The 23,120-nt window shown below is 41.1% G+C and overlaps 1 protein-coding gene across 1 annotated transcript in view; it reads right to left on the bottom strand.

Moving 5' to 3' along the window:
• Positions 1 to 6,734, bottom strand: part of myo7aa (myosin VIIAa) — a 35,801-nt gene extending 29,067 nt beyond the window's left edge. The window contains exons 1-13 of the mRNA XM_084351600.1: positions 6,643 to 6,734; positions 6,220 to 6,372; positions 4,059 to 4,243; positions 3,235 to 3,356; positions 2,615 to 2,757; positions 2,367 to 2,480; positions 2,055 to 2,123; positions 1,762 to 1,846; positions 1,504 to 1,580; positions 1,101 to 1,220; positions 687 to 829; positions 311 to 521; positions 1 to 121 (exon numbers count right to left, since the gene is read on the bottom strand). The exon at positions 1 to 121 is cut by the window's left edge and continues 15 nt beyond it. Of these exons, the coding sequence (XP_084207726.1) occupies positions 1 to 121; positions 311 to 521; positions 687 to 829; positions 1,101 to 1,220; positions 1,504 to 1,580; positions 1,762 to 1,846; positions 2,055 to 2,123; positions 2,367 to 2,480; positions 2,615 to 2,757; positions 3,235 to 3,356; positions 4,059 to 4,243; positions 6,220 to 6,330 (1,501 nt within the window). The 5' untranslated portion in view covers positions 6,331 to 6,372; positions 6,643 to 6,734. The remainder of the gene's footprint in view (positions 122 to 310; positions 522 to 686; positions 830 to 1,100; positions 1,221 to 1,503; positions 1,581 to 1,761; positions 1,847 to 2,054; positions 2,124 to 2,366; positions 2,481 to 2,614; positions 2,758 to 3,234; positions 3,357 to 4,058; positions 4,244 to 6,219; positions 6,373 to 6,642) is intronic.
• Between the last annotated feature and the right edge of the window lie 16,386 nt (positions 6,735 to 23,120).

Below are 23,120 nucleotides of genomic sequence, written 5' to 3'. Positions count from 1 at the left end.
AAACGACTCCAGCAAAGTGTTGGATGCCGAACTGAGTCTCGTGGTTGTTCTTTGGGGGGATGTAGTTCGTGTTGACTTTGTGCTGAAAGTTCAGCTTGTTCAGCATGGTGGTGTCTGTGCCCTGAAGGACGAAACAAAAGCCAAACAGAAACAAAAAGACAAATAAGTTTAATAATTAAAGCCTTTTTTCTCCACTTGTTTCCAGCAGTCACAGCTAAAGGAACACCACCTGCCTGCTCGCTCACTAACCAGGTGGTGGTGGATGATGATGGCTGACCAGTTTCAAACCTCACCATCAGAGTGTGAGTACCTTGGGGAACTTGCTCTCTTCATCGATGAGCGAGATGATGTTCATGGGTTTGATGGCGATCATGTCCAGAGCATCCTGGTTGTCGGTGAACTCGATGTGCTGCCAGTTGATGTGCTCCAGGTTGTACTCCTCCTGCTCCAGCTTGAAGACGTGACGCACGAAGAACTGCTGCAGGTTCTCGTTGGCGAAGTTGATGCACAGCTGCTCGAAGCTGCAGGAGGGAGGGGGTATATTATTTACGCCCTTGTGCAAATGTTTTGTGACTACGAAATATACAGTATATGGGATGGAATAAAGGGGCGGGCTGCACAAGTGAAAAAAAACAACAAGTTTATGCGTGTTTGTGTGCATGTGTGTGTGTTTGTGTGTGTTGTACCTGTTGACAGTGAAGTTCTCAAAGCCGAAGATGTCCAGCAGTCCGATGGAGCGTCTGAGAATTTTGGGGTGTGAGGACGCAGGCTTGTAAATGGCTGCGTTGATCTTCTCCACGATCCACACGAACAAACGGCCGTAAATTCCCTGCACACACACACACACACACACACACACACACACACACACACACACACACAGAAGGAAACACATTAAACATCTTCAATCAAGTCACAGTTCTATGCTATCTATCTTTAAAAATTTAATTTAAAAATACTTTTTCAAATGTTTTATCAGGAAGGAAATGCATTAAATACATGTAAGACCTCAAGGATACACGCTGTGTTTTGGGGGTAACACTGAATGTAAATAACTGTAAAAGATAATCCAAGATGCTTTTGAAAAGTGATAACTTTACCTTAACAAAAGCGTCCCGTACATCCAGAGCTTGTTCCATGCTGAGCGGGGTGGAGACGGTCTCTCCTCTCGTGATCAGAGTCCGACTGGTCAGACAGTTCATCAGATCTTTACCATCCACCTGAACACACACACACACACACACACACACACACACACACACACACACACACACACACACACACACACACACACAGCTCAGCTCAAATCAGCTTCTACAAGTCACACTGACGTGAAATATATAATATCAGGTTACTGTAAAGACGTACTACACTGCTTTGGTCAAATGGCCTGTTGAAAGAGACGTTAATAAAAGTTCTCATTGTAAAGTGAAAAGTGGGGCTGTCCTGTGTGTGTTTGTGTGTGTGTCTGTGTGTGTGTCTGTGTGTGTGTCTGTGTGTCACCTCCAGCAGTGTAGCAGCAGTTGTGAGATGAGGGCTGCGGACGACCTCACAGGCATCCAGGTTGTCGTAGGTACGAGCTGCAGGGTCAAAGGTCGAGAGTGTACATACATGTATAATATGAATGAAAAACCCAAAGTGCACAGACAGAAATAAAGGAAGGCAGACTGATCCAGGAAACCGAAGCAGCGACAAACATTACGAGTTACGAGACTAAGCTGTGTTGTAAAATGTCTGACTTAAGATTGTTTTTGACTTTACCTTCATATCTGAGGTTTCCCATGTGTAAAATAGCAGCCAGCAGCTTAGAAATCTCCCAGTTCTCTCTGTCTGTGAACATCAGAACCTGCAGAACAGAGTACAGGAAAACTGTAAACCCTGTTGGGAAGAGAAAATGTTTCACCTTCCAGTTTCTCATCTTTCTTTATAGAATATATAATCCACTGAAGTGTGATTTCTTCAGTTAACGTCTTAAAGTAGCTACTAAGTGATGAAGTCACACACACACCTGTAATGTCTCTGTGCTATAATCAGTGTGAGCTTTTCATCAGTACCTTCATTGCAGAGCGGATGTTGGAGTACTCTTTCAAGTCGTCTCGGCCATCACACACTGTGCAGCTTCCCTGCAGAGAAACACAAACATGGATGGGATGGATTTTTCACTTTCAATTGTTTAAGCCCAAAAAATATCTGCATAGAAAAGAAGGGCTGTTTAACAACACTTATTGCTGTGCTGAAGGTATTTCTTCTACATCACCTATGAAAAAATATTCAGTCTGCTGCACAGTAAAACGTTTTTCCTCAGTTTTCCACTCAGGTATCTGATAGAATAATGACTGACACAGTTTGAGGGGGACAGCACTCACTATGGTCAGGTAGGTGTAGTCGGTGGCTTTGCTCAGCCCCAGTTTCTTCTTCTCGTCTGCAGTCATCCCCTTCAGCATGCAGTAGAAGATGTGGTAGTTCCTCTCATCGTGGGCCTGCAGAGAGAGAGAAGTTACATCAGATAAAACAAATGCACATGTTACAGCAGCAGTCACAAGTAATCGCTGAGAAAACCCTGAAGAGTTTAGTGATGGAGCAGGTGGACAGCTGTTTTAATGCAGCCTCGTACCTGCCGACAGACTCTGGATTTCTCCAGCAGGTACTGCTCTATCTTGGCTCCCTCTATGGCTCCTCTCTTGTTGAAATGGATGTCGATGTATTTCCCAAAACGGGACGAATTGTCATTGCGGATTGTTTTAGCGTTGCCAAAGGCTGCAAGAGAAACGACATATACCTGTGGTGATGATGATGTCATATGGATATTGTGTGTTTTTATAAAGTTTCACATGTAAGAACATTGTCAAAAAATCCCAAAAAATAATCTTGACATCTTGTGTTTCAGACACAGCTGAGGTTCAACATCCTGTCCAGGAACACATGAAGGAGAAGATCATGTAAAACCTGACATATGTTGAGAATATAGCTATCAAATAAAAAAAAGCTCTTCACTTAGACTAGTGAGACTGAACAACCTCCATATCACTCAGACTACCTTCATCTGTTGGAGCAGGCGACGTGTTATTAACCCGAACATCTCTGCTTTCACTGTCAGCGTAAATATATCAGCTCAACTCCGCCACCCAGGTAATGGCCACAACGCTTGAGAGACTACAGTCAGCTGCAGGATTTGTGTGTGTGCATGTGTATGTGCATATGTGTGTCTGTGTGTGTGTGTGTGTGTGTTCCTACCCTCTAGTATAGGGTTGGCCTCCAGGACCTGCTGTTCTATCCAGGAGTGTTGACCACTGATGGCTGCCAGGAACTGAAGGATCAGTTTGGTGCTCTCTGTCTTCCCTGCCCCGGACTCACCGCTATTACACACACACACACACACACACACACACACACACACACACACACGCACACACGCACACACACACACACACACACACACACACACACACACACACACACACACACACACACACACGCACACACGCACACACACGCACACACACACACACACACACACACACACACACACGCACAAGATTTCAACATTTTCTTCAAACTTTTTCATGCAACAAATTAATCAAATCTTTTAAATGTTCAAAAGAAATCAAACTATTTTATCTAAGTTATAAATACAATACATATTAAAAAACAATAATGATTTAAATCAGGAAATATTCAGACACATTGTGGCTGGTACATAAATAAAATTGGATATTTCATAGTCTCCAGTTTTAATTAAATCATCTCTCCTTCCTCATGAGAGTGTAAATGCGTCAGCTACACTGCCAGTATGTTACGATGTATCTCTTATTTTCAGAGACTGCTGCAGATTCGTTAGTATCAGTGTGATTTGTGTGATCAGTGTCTCTTCAGTCTGGAGGTTTGGCTCCTTTATAGGAGGAATAGGGGCCTTTTATGAGTCTGTGCCCCAGGACCCAATGTTTTATAATCAGTCTATAGTTTTGTAGGTACTTGATCATAAACCAAAGCATTCGACAAATTAAAGGTTTGAGATCTTTGTCACATTCTGGAGCTCTGGAGTCTGAACTCTTTCCTACCTGATGATACAGCACTGGTCCCGGTTGTTCCTCTGCATGTTGAAGTAACAGTTGTCAGCAATAGCAAAGATGTGGGGTGGCATTTCGCCAATCTTCTTGTTGGTGTAGAGGCGGATCTGGTCGGCTGTGTAGATGGGCAGCAGCTGGTAAGGGTTGACGGCCACCAGGATGGAGCCGGTGTATGTCTGCACACAGAGGAGAAAACTGTTAAAACTTTTGTTTTTGAGCAACGTCATGCACTTGATGGTAGAGGTGGTGGAAGTATTCAGAAGCTTGGAACAAATCTTAAGACTATCTGAAAGCTACAAAGACTGGACAAACCAAACATAAAGGTCACTTCCACCAACTTGCTTAGGAGTTTTAGTCTTTGAGGTGGAGGGTACATGAGGTGACACAGGTCCCGTAACTCAGATGGTGAAGGATGACAATAAGAACGTATCAGTGTTCGCCACGGGAGAAGAGACGGCCATGTTGGAAACAAATCAACATGCAGCCAGGCTGCAGCGCTGAGCTTGGTTACTGCTAAGCCTGAGCGAATCAGATGCATAAAGCATTTGACTTTCCTGCAGATACATGACACCTCCAAAGCTTGAGAAAGCTTAAGAAAAGTAGCTCTTTTCTCCTCCAGGTCCGCTTAGTTTAAGAAAGAAAAGAACAAAAGGTGATGAAGGTGCTCTTTGGTAGGGAAGTCCAAAAAAGAAAAACCCAATGCACTCCTGTGGCGAAGAGGTTAAAGAGTCTATTTCATACTGAAATTCTTAAAAAAACAATGCATGATAAAAATTAGCTTGTTCAAGGATTTTAACCTTTTTGCCAGAAGAGTGCCGTGGATTTTTCCATTTTTCTACCAAGTTTAAGCTTTGAGTTTTGACATACTGTGGTTTCTACAGTGTGTGTCAAACTCAATGGCAGCTGTCATTTATTTCACAAAAGTTCAGGCAATGTTTCTACAGAGCAAAATAAAATGAAAAAGAGTTTTATTCCATAATTACATGTCCATGATGACTGAATAATACCTTATATTCTTTCTTTACTGTAATCAATTTAATTTGTTTTGCAATGAAATCAATGATTCATTTTCCATGAGGTTTATACAACAGAACAATACCAACATGAAACATTCAAAACATGCAACATACTGTATGTGCAGCTTATCATTGGATAAGAAATATACTGCATGCTGCTTTTCTTGAAGCCGTGCAGGTGTTGCATTAAAGATGTGCATTAAACATATGTATTAAGCACATTAATTCATCTGAGGTTGGATCTCTCTTCAGCCATGCTGGACATGCAGGCGCTGACTTACCCTGCCACCACAGTTTGTCTTCAAGGGAAACAGGAAGAGGGAAGGAGGATAGCAAGTAGGGCAAGAGAGAGCATACAGAAGCAGGAAATTGAAGTATAGTGCAGAAAATCAGCCAGAGCAGATGTCTGAGGTTAGATTTTTGAGATAATACTGAGGGAGTGGTAGTGAAGACCATTGGATAAAGGTTTGAAAAGCTGTAGTAGTCTTAAATTATTTGTAGCAGCAGTGTAAGTGCGGTGGATCTAATAAATGAGCTAAGGCAACAATAGGTAAATTAGATTAGTTTTAGGAACCATTCAACAATTATACCAAAGGAATGATTGTCCTTGTCTTGTTCTGTCCTCATGTAATGGCAGAAATAACAGAATTGTACATAAATAAGCCAACAAAGTGGAAAACAAACTCATAATGTTTGAATGTAATACTGTGTGCTCAGTTAAAATCCTTGAATGAAAGATTTGTTTTCCACATCTATGGTACATCTTCTAGCGATTTGAGCTGTATGACTCCAATTTTAACTTGTATTTAATGAATTGCAATCGGCACAATCTGCACTTTGGATATATTGTTTAGAAAAAAAATCAACCAACAAGTTGAAAGGTCACCTAACTCTGTGAGCTCTGCTTATAAAAAGTAGACTTGCCAGAATGTGGGTTGTATTGAAATGATGATCAGGAGTCATTTCAGATATTTTTGTGGATAGCTTGTTAATAATAACTCGTGGAAATAAGTTCATGGTGTATCACACGTGAGTGTCCTCCTGCATTTGATGTGCAGGTTGCAGAGTTGTACAACACTGTTCATCAGTATCAGTGTGCAGCCGTAGTACAACAACAGTACTGCAGTAAAACTCACATAAATGAGTTTTTCTCTGTATCTGATGAGCAGGTTGCGGAGGATGCCAGCTTCGTTGAGGTCTCCCAGCCGGATCATGTCCTCCACTCCATGGATGGAGGTGGGATGCATTGGCTTAATGTTGGTGGCATTCTGGGGGGAGATCCAGTGCTCCTGGAGGAGGAGGGACATTATGGTGGGTTGTACAGGAAATCAGAATCTCACACTATTTACTGGAGTTTTGGGACAAATTAAACAACAGTTTTATTAAGGTTCGGTGAAACGTCTTCAAGAAAGTCCAGTTGCCTACGATACAGCACTTAGAATTACCACCTGGATGACTGAGAACCTTCATCAACATGTATTTCAGACACAATCTAGCATGCCCCTGCAACAGAAAGGACCATTAATGTGTAGTAAACAACACAGTATTTCAGGACTTACATTTCCTTCATCGTCCAACACCTGGATCTGTCCCGAGTCACAGAGTTTGACCACTGCGCCGACTGGTACCTCAAACTCCCGACCGGTCTTTAAGTCCAACCAGACATAGTCGCCCTGGAAAGAAATCCAGAATTAAAGCAAACCCAGAGTTTGGGAGTGGGATCAGAATCGTGATTTAGATAAATATATATCAGAAAAAGAATCAAACTTTGAAATCAGGATCAGAATAACGTGAATAAGGACAATCACACGAGAAATCAGAACCAGAAAGGAACCATGCCTTCATTATAGCTTCTCCATAAATGTGACTGATTGATGATTGGAGCCCATGTTACTTTGATTAAATAATTGAATCATAACCATTTTCACACTGCACCTGGACCAGACATAATGCAGTCTGAACATGTGAACCCTTTTAACCCGGGTCAGATTTTGGATTAATAAAGTCTCATGTCATCTCATCCTACAGTGACCTGTACTGCCTTTATGTTTATTGAAGCTGCTACATTAAGACTCAGCAGTGTTTGTTAATAAATTGTAATAACTGGTGCAGTCTAAAAAAGGTGAAATGAATCCCCGATGATCTCCTGCTGCAGGCAGACGGTCCAACCAGGACTGGAAGCTTTTGGAAAAGATAAAACACAAAATGTGTACCAGGAATTTGTCGAGGTGGACAGGGGGAACATCTAACCAGAGGACAGTCATTATGTAGGAGAAGAAAGAAGGTTAGTACAGCATGTTATGTTTTATACAAAATATCTTATTCATATTTTCTTGTGTTGTACAAAAAGAGCAATAACTTACTTATGTTAATTTTCAGTTAGACAGGAAATACAGTTGTAACTTGAGAAACAGATTAAAAATCCTTTGCTCCGCACACTGGATGCAATATATGTTTCATCCAGATAGGTGAAAGGTTAGAGTCTCTGAGGACACTGGACATACTTTCATTATTTTACAGAAAATCTGAAGTTTAGCTCCATGCATGAGAGGGACTGAGACCAAATCGCCACAAGGTATCAAATACCTTTAAAGCTGCTCCTTAATCTTAATGTACTTCTCATCTGTCCATCATGTTCAGAGTGATCCAAGCTCATATTTTCTCTAAAATCTGCCAAAAATAATGGCTAAATACGCAGCTTCAGTGTATAATGTGGTTAGCTGTTCTCCTTCCTTGAACAGGCCTTTGAATGAACAAAACACCTCTTAACAATATTTTACCAAAACGTGATGAAGAAAGGCTGAATACACAACTTCCGCTCATCAGTAGCACAGTCAGCTGTTTGAGTTTTTGTTTAGAAACAATGTAGTGAATAACAGTGATTGTGGAAATGCTGGATCCTGAAACCACCCATCCAAACACCGCCTCACGGCAATGGCTCTCCTGGACGGCAGTGGCCCCCCAGTAGGATCATATGCCCTTTGACACCACAAAAACTTCTCAGGAATGGCCTGAGGAACATGACAAAGAGCTCAAGATGTCAACCTTGCCTCCAGATTCCCCAGATCCCAGTCCAAAGGAACCTTGGGGCACTTAAGTCAGATCCATGCTGGCCCCCACTAGCAATCTACAGGAATACAAGCATCTGCCAACAACAGCTAGTGCTGATCCAAGACTGATCTGGCTGTCAGGGTGCAAACCACCACCATGGTTTCTGGAAATGTCCAAACATCTAGATTCACTGAACATACATACCTAATGCAGTACCGACCTGTGCATCTCTGTGTGCAGTCTTTGTGCTAAGCTAAGGTAACCGACTTCTGGCTACAGCCTCATATTTAATGAACACATATGAGAATGAGATCAATAATCTCAATAAGATTTGATAAATAAGCAAACAAGCATATTCCTAAAATCTCTGAAGAGTCCCTCAAGGTAGAGTCAGCAGACTGAAGCACTGTATCTACTGTACTGAGGAAGTCTTGGGTTGCACACACACACACACACACACACACACACACACACACACACAGAAAGGTACGTGAAACACTTAAATATAGTTTTGAGATATACAATTATGATTCGAAACAGAAAACCACATTCTCGTGATTGATGCATAATTATTTTAACACCCAGTTAAGCATAAGACAGCATCTCCCTCTCACTCTCTCTCTCACTCACACAAACAAACCCACACACACACACACACAAACACACACACACAAACACACAGCGCCACACAGAAGTATAATTAATATTTGATGCATGAAACAAGGCAGCATGCGCACTTATCTTACGTAACACAAATGCCACAGAATAAAGACTTACAATTATGAGTCATCAAACTTAAAACACCCTTTCCCGCTCTCTCACATACAAACACACACACACGCACACAATATGCGTACCGGCAGCAGTGTGGTGGGTTTCATCACAGTGTTGACGTTGCGTAGCAGCGCCCATTTTGCCAGATCCTTCTCATAGAGCTCCACATATTCCCGACGCTTGTACATCTTCACATGCACGGTACAAACTCACACACACCCTGACAACGATATCCAGCGGTAGCAGTCTTGTATTCCACCCGGGGATGGATTAATTATCCACAAGTACAGGTGGGAAGGTGAGTAAATTGATCTGATGTTTGTGTAATTTCCTCTGTATTTTCCTTACACACACACACACACACACGAGTGGACGATTTCCAAATATCCATGTAAAATATCAAACTAAGCCCAAAGGACAACACATATGCAGTAGCTGTCATAAAATCTTCATGGTTCAACAGGTTCAGTTCATCACAGGTTCAGCAGATCACAGTCACATGTCAGCTCTGTTTCTCTTCCCTGGGTTCATCAAAAAAAGCTTAAATGCCCTTTAAGAGATGGCAAAAACAAAAAACAGGTCCAATATCAGACATTTTTTAGTCTAACAGGGCCAATCATCCTGGTTTGTCACCTTCAGTTCCGCCTCTCTCTATATTTCTTGTCCACTTTGAAAAAATCAATTTAAAAACATTGGATAAGATCCAGCCTGCTGCTAATGTTCAGATCACTCTGAAGTTTCCACTGCAGTTACATTTTGGGACAATCCTCCTGCTCTCTGTCCTTCTCTCTTTCTATCACACTGACACTTTGTTAACCCAGCCCTCCACAACCTCCCCTGTCGCCCATGGCAACAAGATGACACTTCCTCCTCAGGTGTGTCGTGGTGTTGGATTTCTTGATAGATACTACAGGCTCTTACTACAATGCTAATTCTGCAGGTTAAGAAGAATAAACTGTGTGTTGACCGACTGAGAAACACAAAGGACAAAGATAGTATACGACTTATACTAATAATAATGGTAACACTTTATGATAAGCTACACAAAAATGTGAGTAGTTGAGTAAAGTGAGGACGAATCATGAATGACTTGAGCATTAATGCATCATTGATGAGTAGTTTCTGAATTGAGGACTATATAGTAGAGAACGATGAGATACCAGAGAAAAGACCGGGAAATATGAATGAATCATTAGGTCTCGCTCCTGATTGATTCTGAACCAGCAGCACAGACTAGTAACAATTCATTAATTACTCATAAAACAATCCTTAATTGCTATTTTTGTGCAACCCCTGGTGAAACATCCTCCTGAGTAATTACAAAGCAATTCCTCATTAATTTATTATTTAAGCATTATTTACAATGAGGAATTAAATTATTAAAAACAAAATCATTTAAGAAAGACAAAAGGTCAAGAACCTTGTGTTCCCCTTCAGAGTTAAATGTTGGAAATGAAAAGGGCTAACTAACTAACTAACTAACAAACTAACTAACTAACCAAATACTTGCAAAACACAACATCAGCCTCAGTTATGCTGTGCTTTTAGTGCTAGTTTGCAAGTGTGAGCATGCTACTGCGCTAAACATGGTAAACATTATACCTGCCTAACAGCATGCTGACATTGTTAGGATGTTAGCTCTTAGCATTTAGCTTTCGTTCTGTCGCTAGCTGTGTGTTGCATGAGAGTGTGTGACTCAGGGTGTGTGTGTGTGAATGATGAATTGAATTGCTGTTTGAGTGTGTGTTACATACCTGTCAGTTTAATTAAGTAAATACTCCGTCTGGCAAACTGAGCTACCTGAACATTACACCACCAAGCACCTGTCAGACACACACACACACACACACACACACACACACACACACACACACACACACACACTGCCTGTGAGGGAGTAAGCCAATGGCAAACTATCAGAAACCACATTTTGAATTATTTAGCAGAGAGGATCTGTTTGGTGTCTTTCTTCTTGTCTCCTTTTTTATATTTCTTCTTCTGTGCATCTCTCTCTCTCTTTCATCTATGTCTCTCCCCACCATCCACACATTTCTCTCTTTTTTGCTCTCATTTCTTATCAGATAGGTGTCTTCTACAGTACACGATGCACAGACTGATATAATTCAGATAAGTTTTGTAAGTGATCAGCTAACGGAGACAACACTGATGTTGAAGTGCTTTTTCATTGACCTGTAGTTTGTTACTTATCTAGAAATGACAGAACTACAAAACAATTGTAATTGTAATTACTGTTAGCTAATATTTAAATATTATTTGGCCTATCCCCGCTATCATCTCTAGGGAAATCACAAACTTTGAAAACAGTCACTGAAAAAAATGAGAGCGAAATATAAACTTCAAGGGTTTAATAAAAAACAGCTGAAACTGTACACATGTATGTGTCATTGCTGACACGCCGACCCAAATTTGCCTCTGAATGCCTCTCTTTAATGACAGCATTCTCCCATCACAACCATCAGTCTCACATTGACAAAGAGTTGATTTAACTCACAGGCCTTTAGAGGCTTTTTACAGAAGTCATTTACAGATCGACAAAGCCCTCAGGTCAACTAACCAGACACCGCAGCCAGCAGAGACGGCCATGGTAATTCATGACCCACTGATTGTCAGAGAGCCCAGCAGACGAGTGGTTCAAAATGTTACCTAAATAAAAGTATGTATCGGCAACATTTTGGATTTATAGACTTTTGATATGACAAATTCCAATAAAAAGTAGTTAGGAACTAAAGCTTACAGACAAATCTAGTGGAGTAAAAAGTGCAATATTTGCCTCTTGGATGTAATTGAGTAGAAAAGTATCGCTTGAAGCTTAATGACTTAACTCCCTGATCTTTATTGTAACTCTTAGATCTCTAATTTCATGCTATTAAACATGTTGTGACCATGAAGCTTATTCCCAGAAGCTATATCTGATACACAGGACAGGACGTCCACTGTGGCTACAAGTAGGCCTATTATCTCACACACACCATGCTTTGGACAAACGTGACTGAGACAAGCCACAGTGCTGGTGTGGTGTGAGCAGGACAGCAGTGATGTCATGTCCATGCTGCCTGCGGTGGATGAGTGTGTGTGTGTTCTCATCATCTCTTTCTTCAGGTAAATAATTCAGGCCAGACATGAGCCGGGTATTCACTTACGCCTGCTAATGTCACTGCTGTGTGGAAAGGTACCAAAGCACCCAGAGGACAGGCTGAGAGAAAGCTGTTGTGAGGCACTCATAGTTGAGCTTTTTCAGCTCTTTCTTTTCTTCTGTTTCTTTCCAAATAAAGTGGAACGTGCATCATCGCCTGTATATGGAGATTTTTTGCCCGAGAGAATCTGTGTATAACAGCAAAGTGTCTAGAGATACATGGATGTTGGGAGGCCTCTAAACAGCCCGGTAACTAGAATAAATTGTTGGCTTGGTTTATATTTTTCAAACCACGAATATGTTCCAAATTTGTACGTGTCATTTTTACCATATTGACAAATACGTGTCATATTACGTTCACATTACGTGGGGAGGTGGAGGGGATGGGGGATGGGCTTTACAGCTTGGCGAGAAGGCTCACAATCGAGTAACCGCTGTTCAAGACTGTGTTTCAAGTAGTTTGTTATTGTGTAACCAACGACATTAGATATCTCCAGCCATGTCATTGCTGATAAAACCAGGTATGAAGTTTCAACATGTCCATGATTTGCAGGAACACACATGGCAACATTTATTCTGGTGATTGGGTCGCTCTAAAATGTCACCAGTGTGACAGTGTTAATTACTCGAACACTGCTCCATCTACTCTAAATAGAGCTCTGATTTTGAAAAATCTGTCTTTCTAGCTGCTAAACACTTCACTGAGTTCACCAGCTAGTTGCTAACTATGTCTGTCTACGGTTTGGTGCTGAGGAAGTGGTGCAGAATGGGTTTTTAGAGCTTTTTCTCTCTGAAAACAGCTGCCTGCTGCAACCAAACATGCCATACGAGCTGTGAGAATGGACCAAAGCAGTAAAGTTGTGTGCTAGTAAACCAAAACAATTAGCTGAAAGTTACTTTAAAAGCTTCAAAAAGCCATAGTCATGTGACCTGTAAAATGTTGATTATAACTATTGAAACTTTAAACAAACACCCCGATGGATATTTATTATTTCACAAGATATGTGATCATAGACTGTTTGATGTACGGCTCACGTTGTTTGTAAGATTTCTGTCATTTCAGCTCAGCCTGAATATTCACCAAAGTCACAACTGCAGCCTTGATACTATCTTGTTACCCTCATGGTGCACTAGGTTTACTACAAGTTAGACAGGCTCCCTCCAGGGTCTGTAAGTGTGCACTGCAGACCACAGCTCACCACTGCACACTGCACAGTGTCTGTCTGCAGGTGGGAGGTCTTCTTCAGGTATAGGTCTGCCCTCTGCTGGTGTCTATGAAACTCTTCATCACCAGTTACTTTGCAGTTATGCTTTTTGCAGCAGTGTTTCCCAATATTTTCTAGCCTCTAAAGGAACATTTAGACCATCACAGAATGCTGAACCTCAGATTAATCCGATTACGATAGAGCGTTTTAATTAGGGGGTCAGCTATTAAAAGGCCATGTGTGATTTATAAAGCCACTCCCAACTCACCTCATTTGCATTTAGATAGATCATTCAGATAAATCAAAGGTCATGGGGTGAGATATAGTGACAAGGTAATTGTGCTGGTATTTGTCACTGAATTAACTTGTCCATAAAAACACAGACAGACGGACTGGCTCTCCTTTCTGCTTCACTGGACAATCAACATTAACATTTTGTCTCTATTCTGCTTCCACAAAAGGACAAAGCAAGAGGACACAGCAAGTGTACTGAGAAATCATTCTTATTAAAGGTGTGCCCTCTGCTGGTGTTGAGCAGCAGTGGTACTTGACAATAATTGAATAAAGCGACCTGGTTTCCTTCACTCAAAATAGCCAAAACTGTGTTTCTCCTACACACACACACACACACACACACACACACACACACACACACACACACACTCTACCCCTGTCCTGTTCCCATTGTGTTTGACCAGTAAATGTGAGCGAGCTGCTGAATGAATGAACGAGTGAATGAATACCAGCTCTCCATCACAGTGGAACTAAACGTTGCACTGAACACAGCAGAGATCGAAAACAACAACTAACAACAAACAAACTTTCAGTAGCTTTAGTGATATAAAATGTTGAACTAATCAAAATTAAAATCTGTCATTACTTGGTTAGCAGATATTAGAATAGTCAAAAATACAATCAAAATGTGTTCGTGTTCAAATCAAACATCCCAAGATATGAGAATGGAAAGTGGTCATGCAACTGCATTTCTACTTTTACTTTTACTCAAACACAGCTTAACCCTGTAATGTAATCTGTTACTTCAGTATATTTTAATGACAAACATATCTGAGACCGAGCTGATCAGCATGTAGTATATCCAGGAATGCACACACACTGTCTAATCTGGTGAGGTTTTGACCTGGCCCTGTTACATTGTGCTTTAATAGATGGAAAAAAATAATCTAAACGCCTTTTTAAAGACAGACTAAGATAATTAACTCACAAAAAATCCCAATAATTCATGCCTGAGCCGCAGAGTACAGGCATTTGGCTGACATGAGCTTAAACAATAACAAGTATGTTAAAAAACAGCAAGAACGGTTCACTATAGAGGACAGCAGCCACATGCTTGGACTGTACATTGAGCTTGCATTTTTGGGAATAGGACAGATCCACACTAACATAAGTCAAAGACCAGTGTGCTCCTGAGGCTCCATGGCTTCCACTCAGCCTTCCTCACAAACACAGGGCAGCATGCTCTGCCTTCCAACCAATCAGAAGCCAGGGCTGACTGCAGTCTTAATTATTTCTAATTAAGCCTGCTGCACTGTAGCTATGGATCTGCTTATCCTCAGCAGAGCAAATACAGTAGAACATATTATTTTCAACTTTTTTCTTCATGTATGAATGTCACTAACAAAAGTATTTATGTGTATTAAACACTGTAAAAGTGTCCAGGCTCCATAGTGGAGCAACAAAGTCACTGTCAATGACACTTTCAGTTCCACTTTTAAAACCACAAACTGAAACTTCACAGTCTGATTTAACTTCCCAACCTGCCTGATGTAAACCCATCATCACCTTGTTCTCCTCAGATATGAAGTCTTTCACCTTTCTGAGACCAGAACCTTCCAGGACACTTTGCTTCCCATCTCCAAAAAGACTAACAACCTCTGAGATCTGAAAAGATTTCAGAAACACAGTTTATCACACAACAGAAGCCAGGAATATTAAAAACTATTCCTGATGCAACAGAATGTCAAACAAGAGCCTTTGGGAGGTCAAAGGAGCAACCATCCTGCATGACTGCTTCACATACTTGAACACAACCCACATGAACAAAGAAAGCACCAGAACTTTCTATCTGAAGCCACAGAGCTGATCACTGAGTCACCTCCTCCACCTGTGACCTATAGCTGACTCTGAGATTTGTTCACATGCTCACAGCGAAGGGGAAAAATCCAAACATCTTTTTTTACCGGTCATCCAGCAGCTGATTCCAACTTTAAACAAATGGTTTCATGACTCCACAGATGTTTATTGTCGGCCTAGAAAGATAAAGAGATAAAGGGTAACGACCACTGTGGAGTGGTACTTTAATCGAAGCACTTCCTCTCCTATTCACAACCCATAAATTACAGTTTAAATTACAGAATAAAGGTTGACCTCACTGTAAAAGCTGTTAGTGTTCAGAGGCACCTTGCTCTCTGGCTGAAGCCTGAGTTTACCTGGATGAGGGTGGTGCATCTGTAGCTGAGACGGCGTGCATTCATGTCCCAGCCTGGCGGTGGGCAATCAGATCCCCTCCTGTTCATTGTCATGGTTACCAAGTCTAGTTAAGATCTGCACACCATTCTGAGTGTAAACAGGTCTGCAAAAAAACCCAAAAACTAAACCATGGATGCTTCCTTCTTGTTTTGATGTGTCGATCGGTTGATATTCTTTTGAAATCCAGTGACAACAAATCTCCTGAGCACAGCAGTTATTTATTTATATCTAAAGATCCACAGACACATCCCAAAATATATAATACCTCCAATGCAAAATATCTTTGGCTTGCTGGTGGAAAATAAAAATGAAAAGAAAACAATTACAAACAAAAATCTGTCATGTTGTAAAAAACGATCCTCTTCTCCAAACTCGATGTGAGCCACAAAAGTTTGAGCATCCCATTAAGTCATCACACGAAAAAATGTTTTTCTGAAAATTGAACGATGATTTTCCCCTTTTCCAAATTCAACAGTCACATCCAGAAATTCCTTCAAACTGGTGATAAAAATGTTCTGCTGTTGCTCAAATATCATCCATAATTTTTCTTCTTCTCCCGTATAAAAACAAGCCTCGTGTGTGTGATCCTGAAGCAGCAGAGTTTTAAGTCACATACACTTCCTGTCCACCACAGTTCTGATCTCACCTGTACAGTTTGGATGGAGGTAAGGAGGTCAGAGTGTGTGTGGTGAGACAAACATCCACAGAACGGGGTGGAGGCTGATCTGTGTGTGTGTGTGTGTGTGTGTGTGTGTTCGTTTGTTTTATTGGCTCGTCCCATTTGGGCCTCCACAGCGGGGGGACGCTGTCAGAGCTGATTAGTCAATCAGAAAGGCTGATGAGTTCAGCAACGCATTAACTGAGTATCAAAAACACCGACACTTGGGCCAATGCACACATGCACACATGCGCAGACAATCGCACACGCACACAAGGAAGATTCAGTACAAAGAATGCAGCAAAATGAGCAGCTGATCATTAACGAGTGTTGTTGTACCTTCACTGCTACGAGCTGCAGACACACACACACACACACACACACACACACACACACACACACACACAACACACACACACACACACACACACACACACACACACACACACACACACACACACACACACACACACACACACACAGCACACAGCACACAGAACGCAAAGTTCATATATTGTTGCAAAAGTTCGGCTATCTGTCATGTTAGTGTGTGTGTACTGTATGTGTTTACCTGCTGTAGAATGACCATGGTTCTGGTTTCTGTCCCTATGTTTGGACATCAGCAGTCACCTGTCGACCCTGAGAAAGACACGGAGAACGATGAAGGCATTTATTTATCGAGATTCCAACTGTAGGTAAGACCATAGAGCACATTTCATTAAAAGATCACATTAACATAGTTCAGCAAATATGCAAGAAATATATCAACTGAAACAAAAGTGATTTAAAAAAACAAGAAAATAGGGATGACTCAGTGTGCTGATCAGCTCCAGTGGCACATAATGTGAGCATAACACACACACACACACACACACACACACACACACACACACACACACACACACACACACACACACACACACACACACACGCGCGCGCGAGCATAATGTTTTAGCTATAAACACGATCAAAGGAGCAGCAGACACATAAAAACGTGCTTGTTAAAATTCTGTTGGGGTTAAATTAAATAGCAGAGCCGAGTTTGCTAATAGGATCCATATAAAATACTACAGGTAACACACACACACACACACACACACACACACACACACACACACACACACACACACATGCTGCACGCACGCACGCACGCATGCAGACATACACAGCAGTGACAGATTGAGTGAAAGGGAGAAAAAGTCCAAGAAAGGGCAACTGGTACAATGAGACACGGTGACAGGAAAAAGGACTTTGAACAAACTAATTTCATTGGAGATGCTGTGGCTCAGGAAGCAGAGCAGGTTATTCACTAATTGGAAGGTTGTTGGTTCGATCCCCAGATCCCCTGGCTGCATGTCAAAGTATCCTTGGGCAAGATATTGAACCCCGAATCAGTATCTTGCATCATGCATGGCAGCCTCTGCCATCAATGTATGAATCTGTGTTTGAATGGGTGAAGGTGAACGGTGTATTGGAACAACACTATATCAATGCAAGTCCATTTACCATATATGTGAATTATGGGAGCAACCAACAACACAGCCCAAACTATGTACTAATGGTATGCAGTAAAAATATGTAGTATTCAGTATATTGACTGTGTATTAACAATACAGCAACTGCTACAGAGGCAGAAGTTGTTACTGATGTTTAGTGAATTTTGTTTAGGTAATGAAAAGTTTCACAATCTCATTTTTAAGAAGAATTTGCATAGGAAATGTTGGCGCTGCTCAGTTAACCAGGTGATGGCAAACAAATTCAGCTTCATGTTATAACATGAATGTCATAAATGAATCATTGACAACTGTGGACAACTGAAAAACATTCACTTTTACTTTTAATGTCAATGTAGCAATCTTGTTAGCAAAGAGTAGCCTATTTAAACATTCAGCAGAAACAAAGCAACATCAGCATTGTTGTGTTTGTGTCCACTGAACAAATGATTTACAGATGAATATGTACTCTCTGTTTTTTGCTCTCTTTAGTTACAGTAACACTTGCTTCAGGATATCAATGGGATGGCTATAATCAACGGCCAGTCAACAGCTAAAAACATTGATTACGGCCTTTTCAAAGAGAGGGACCTCCTGTCTAATTTGCTCTTTAAGCACTTTGAAATCAATATCCAGGACTAATTAAGACACATCATAGATCAAACTAGTCTCAGTATGAACTGTGACTGACTCCGCCTCTCTGACTGTGTCACGCGACACTTAACAAACCCAATTACCTCTTTTTGTTGTTGTCCATTAGTGTGCGTATGTGTGTGTGTGTGTGTGTAAGTGTGTGTTAGCAGGTAGTTGTGTGTCCTTGCATGTGTTATTTATTAAGGTCAGACTTAGAGTTGCTTGAATGTGCATGTTAGCTCTACAGAGTAATTGCTGCTATATTTGTGTGTGTGTGTGTGTGTGTGTGTGTGTGTGGTTGTGTGTGTGTAAAGGTATTAGCCCTAGTAAATAATGCAGCCTCCCTTAATGAAGCTTTAGTTTGATCCTTTGACTTACTGACACATGGCAGCCGTGACACCTCGACCTCATTAGACATTTAGTTCTCTTTGAAAAGAGAGTCTGAGTTACACCTGAGATACAAAGCAGAGTCCTGGTTTGAGTTTAGCGCATTTACAACATAACTTTGTGAAAAATGTATTATTCTTAGTCTTTCTCATGAACAATCAAAAAAAGCTAACAATAGTAAGTTTGGAATAACGATCAGTTCAATCAGTGACTGCTGTGATCAGAGTCCTCAGGTGGCAAACCTGTGTGTACATGGAAATTAGCCACGGTAAATTATTCACTGTCTCATTATCCATCTTTATTTGGATCAGTTGACCTATGACACCTGACAGCAGTGACAGCTGCCTGTCAGGGGGAGAAATGACCCCTTGTAAGCAAAACTCTTAGAAGAGGAGGGGTCCCTTCGCTCACTGGTACCTTTCAAAAGGTTTCTTTTTAAGATGGACGCTGAAACTGTTCCCTCACTACTTCAGTGATGGCAGTGCTAATACTTAGATATCAGGTTTGATTTGGTGCTCTGTCACACACCAGTCACCATAAAAAGTGTCACAAAACACACAAAAATAAATCAATGAAGAGATGAGATGAGATAAAGAAAAGAGAAAAAAAATGAACTGTCCATTTCTGATACTCTCTGTGACAGACAAACACATGATAATAATCGGTTTGTATACAAGGGCTTGAATACAAACTTTGCTTTGTGGTAATCGGTGACCAACAAGTTTCAAAATTTTGAGGACAAAAAGGTTTCAGAGAAACAAGAGACAGAAGCTGAGCTCGCCACTCTGTTACAAGAGGCTCTCCTGGTGTGTGTGTCTGTGGGGGAGTGACAGCCATACTGTTCATCGCAGCTAACATTACTGTTCATCAACCCTCAGTATTCTCAGCAAACACTGAGACATTCAATGACTTCATTCAATATAATTCATGGAACGTGTTATTTGAATGCCAGTGTTTGTGAAGGCTTGCGATTGCTAATACAACCAGCAGCCATGTGTGAGAGGCACAAACTGCTGCTATGGTCAGCTACCGTTCTGCCATTTAAACCTGGCGTGGCAGCTAACATACAAAGAGGACCGCAGCAAACCGCCAAACTGGCCACAGTTAGAAAGGAGCAAGTGAAGTCAGCTGAACTAAGAGTTCAGATCCAAGCACACAAGCTAATTATGGGCAGAAAAAGTAGTAAGCAGGGGAAAAACCACCTGTATTTACTCCTTTGCCAACATTGCCAGTGCCAACAACAACACTGTCAACATTGCTGATCATCTTAAAGAGCCATGGTTTGTGCTCTATGCAGCTGTAGGCTGCAGAGCACAGCTACTGAACAGCCTGTAAATCAAGAAGAGAGTTTAATATCAGCTCCTGCTGCATTTAACTTTCACAAGACCTGAAGAAGAATTACCACACACCACAAATACACACATATTGTAAACACACACAATGACATATAAGACGACATCTCTCTCTCTGTCTTTCTCTCACACACCAACACACACACACACACCCTCCCTATCAATATTTCAGCATCTAATTATCCCTGCAGAGATCTGGAACAAAGGTTGTGTGCAGCCATGGCCTGTGTGTGTGTGTGTGTGTGGTCTAAACATATCAGATTTTATACCTGTACATTAAGACACATTAGCAAAAGGTGAGCAACACAGTGAAAGTAAAACATCCTGCAACAGAGAAAGAAATGGAAAACGAAAGAAGGGAAGGAAGAGATGGTTCAAACGTTAAAGTCTCTAACTGTATCTGTCTACGGTTTGCTGCTGAGCAGGTAGAGTACAGTGAGTTTTCAGTGCTTTTTCCTCTGAAAACAGTTGTCTGCTGTGACTGAAAACCAGCCTGTAAGAGCGGTGAGAGTGAGACAAGTAAAGTTGTGGGCCTGGCAGCTTAACAATGAGCTGAACTAAACTCTGTAAAGCTGAGGGGAGCTGCAGCTTCAGCTGATAACTCAGTAGGTTCATCACTACCGGAGACACTTTCCACATCGCCATTTCAAACATTGTTATAGTAAAAATATTGATTATAGCCACTTTAACAAAGAGGTCAACAGCACATATTTTCAGACAGTCTCTTTTGGAAGACATTCATAATGCTGCACCCTTCACGGCCTATTGATGGGCCTGAGGGAGACATCACCAAGCCCCCACAGGGAGAGGCAGACTGGCAGAGTAAAACCCTCTAATGGGACGGCTGTGGACTAATATTGAAATGATTATGGGCAACTTTCTGAGGCAACCCAATAGAGAGTGACAGATGAAGGGCTTTTACTGTGCATAGAGGTTTGCACGCATGAAATTTCAAGTGAGAGATGCAGTTTGGATGTTTTTTTGTGTTTGTGGAATATGAGCAAACAAAATAAAGTTAATGTGGATGATTTATATTATAGTTTAGCAACTTTATGGATTTTTTTAACGTCACAACAGGAGTCATCTCAATGAGGAATCTCACTCGACAAACCCAGTTTTATTCTGCTCTGTAAGTTAGTTCTTGGAGAAGTGTGTTTTACACAGTAAAGTCTGTTAACAGGTCTTGGGAAGTGTTACTGCATATGTGAAAAAAACTATATAATGTTTTTGTGGCTCCAGAGGAAGCTGTGTAATGTCTGATTGATTGCCTCAAGTGATGGATGGTGAAGATGTTGGATGGGTCTGAAGACTACAAGTATGATAAATAATAAACTTTAAAAAAAACACTCCACACCTACAAATACAATTTTTTCACAAGCTAAGAGAGCTTGTGAAATGTAGTGAACTTGCTGCTTGCATTCATCTCCCAGCTGAAACTACAGAGGCTATCAGACTATTGTCTCTTGAGGCGCAAAGTGGTTTTATGAGACAGGACGGGCTGAGGCTAGTTGGTTAGCATGCTAATATGACAGGACAGTGACAGTCAAAAGTTGTTTTCTGCTTGTTTTGATGGCCTCAATAGGCAAAAGAAGCCAATTAATTCTGCTTTAAGTAATTGATGTTGCTGCGTTGACATCTAGAATTTGCTCACATGAGCGGATTGTGTTGAAATATGAATGTTGACATGACCTCGGATACACCCAGTTCACTAAATGATATCTTAATGTATTCATCAAGATAAGAGTATAAAAGCTTTATGAGTACCCAGGGAGGGACCAGGAGTCAAACTTAATCTGCTGCACAGCTGGATAAAACTCAGAGCTTGTAAATAAAATCAGACCTCAGAAAATGTTCTTATTTTATTATTGAAACTGTGTTGTTGTCCTGCCGACAGGTGGATCAGCTCAGAAAACGCTTATGATTAGTTATGGAGGACATGGACCATCAACACATTTCGTCATCAATGTGGAGGACAGATAGATAAAGAGATATCCAAGTGTCAAAACCATCTTTAAACTAGCATTGATACACAGTATATTTAATTTTGGTAAAAGAAATAATAACCAATCAACTACATCTTTAAAAATGATCAGTCTTCAGTTAATTGGAAAAGTAGAACAAGACCAGATCTGATCATTTCTACATAACCAGTCAACTAATTCTGCTGTCTTATCCAATCAGAGCCTCCATCAAGGTAAGCACATCACTTGTTCCCGACTAACCAAGAGGTGACACAATTGTCTTCGAGGTGTGAGCACTTCCCCTCACACATTGTTTCATGTCAGTTGTTGGAGTTTTGCGGAGGTAAATAAACTCTCCAATAGTTCAAACAATTTGAGGAAAGTCCAAAGAAAATAATAAATATAACTTTGTGGAGAAGAAATGTACAGTATATTGTTAATCACTTCACAATCCCTCATATTTACTGACCCTCAGTGGGAAACCCATGTTGTACAGTACATAATAACGGTTTTACTTGTAGTCCAGTCACAAACTGGCAGCAGGTGATTCATGAATAATTAGCCGTGCAGAATATGATACCCATCAAAAAAGCAAGTCATAACCTGAAAGCTACAGACTGGTGACACCGCTCAGCAGACCTAAAATGATGAATCACTAACAGTAAACAGTCCTAGGTTACATGTGTCTGACACACACACACACACACACACACACACACACACACACACACACACACACACACACACACACACAAACACACAGTAGTAAGGAGAGTAAGGAGATTATGCAGAAAGCCAACATGCGTCTCTAAGCCTACTGACTGACTGTCCTTACTCTTTTGCGTGATCTGAACTCTTCTCAGTCTCTCGTTCTTCAGTTTC

This window comes from Pagrus pagrus, assembly GCF_965226575.1.
Source record: "Pagrus pagrus genome assembly, chromosome: 4".
Classification (NCBI taxonomy): domain Eukaryota; kingdom Metazoa; phylum Chordata; class Actinopteri; order Spariformes; family Sparidae; genus Pagrus; species Pagrus pagrus.
Note: the sequence above shows the minus strand (reverse complement) of the source record. Positions and strands in the feature narration are given on the sequence as shown.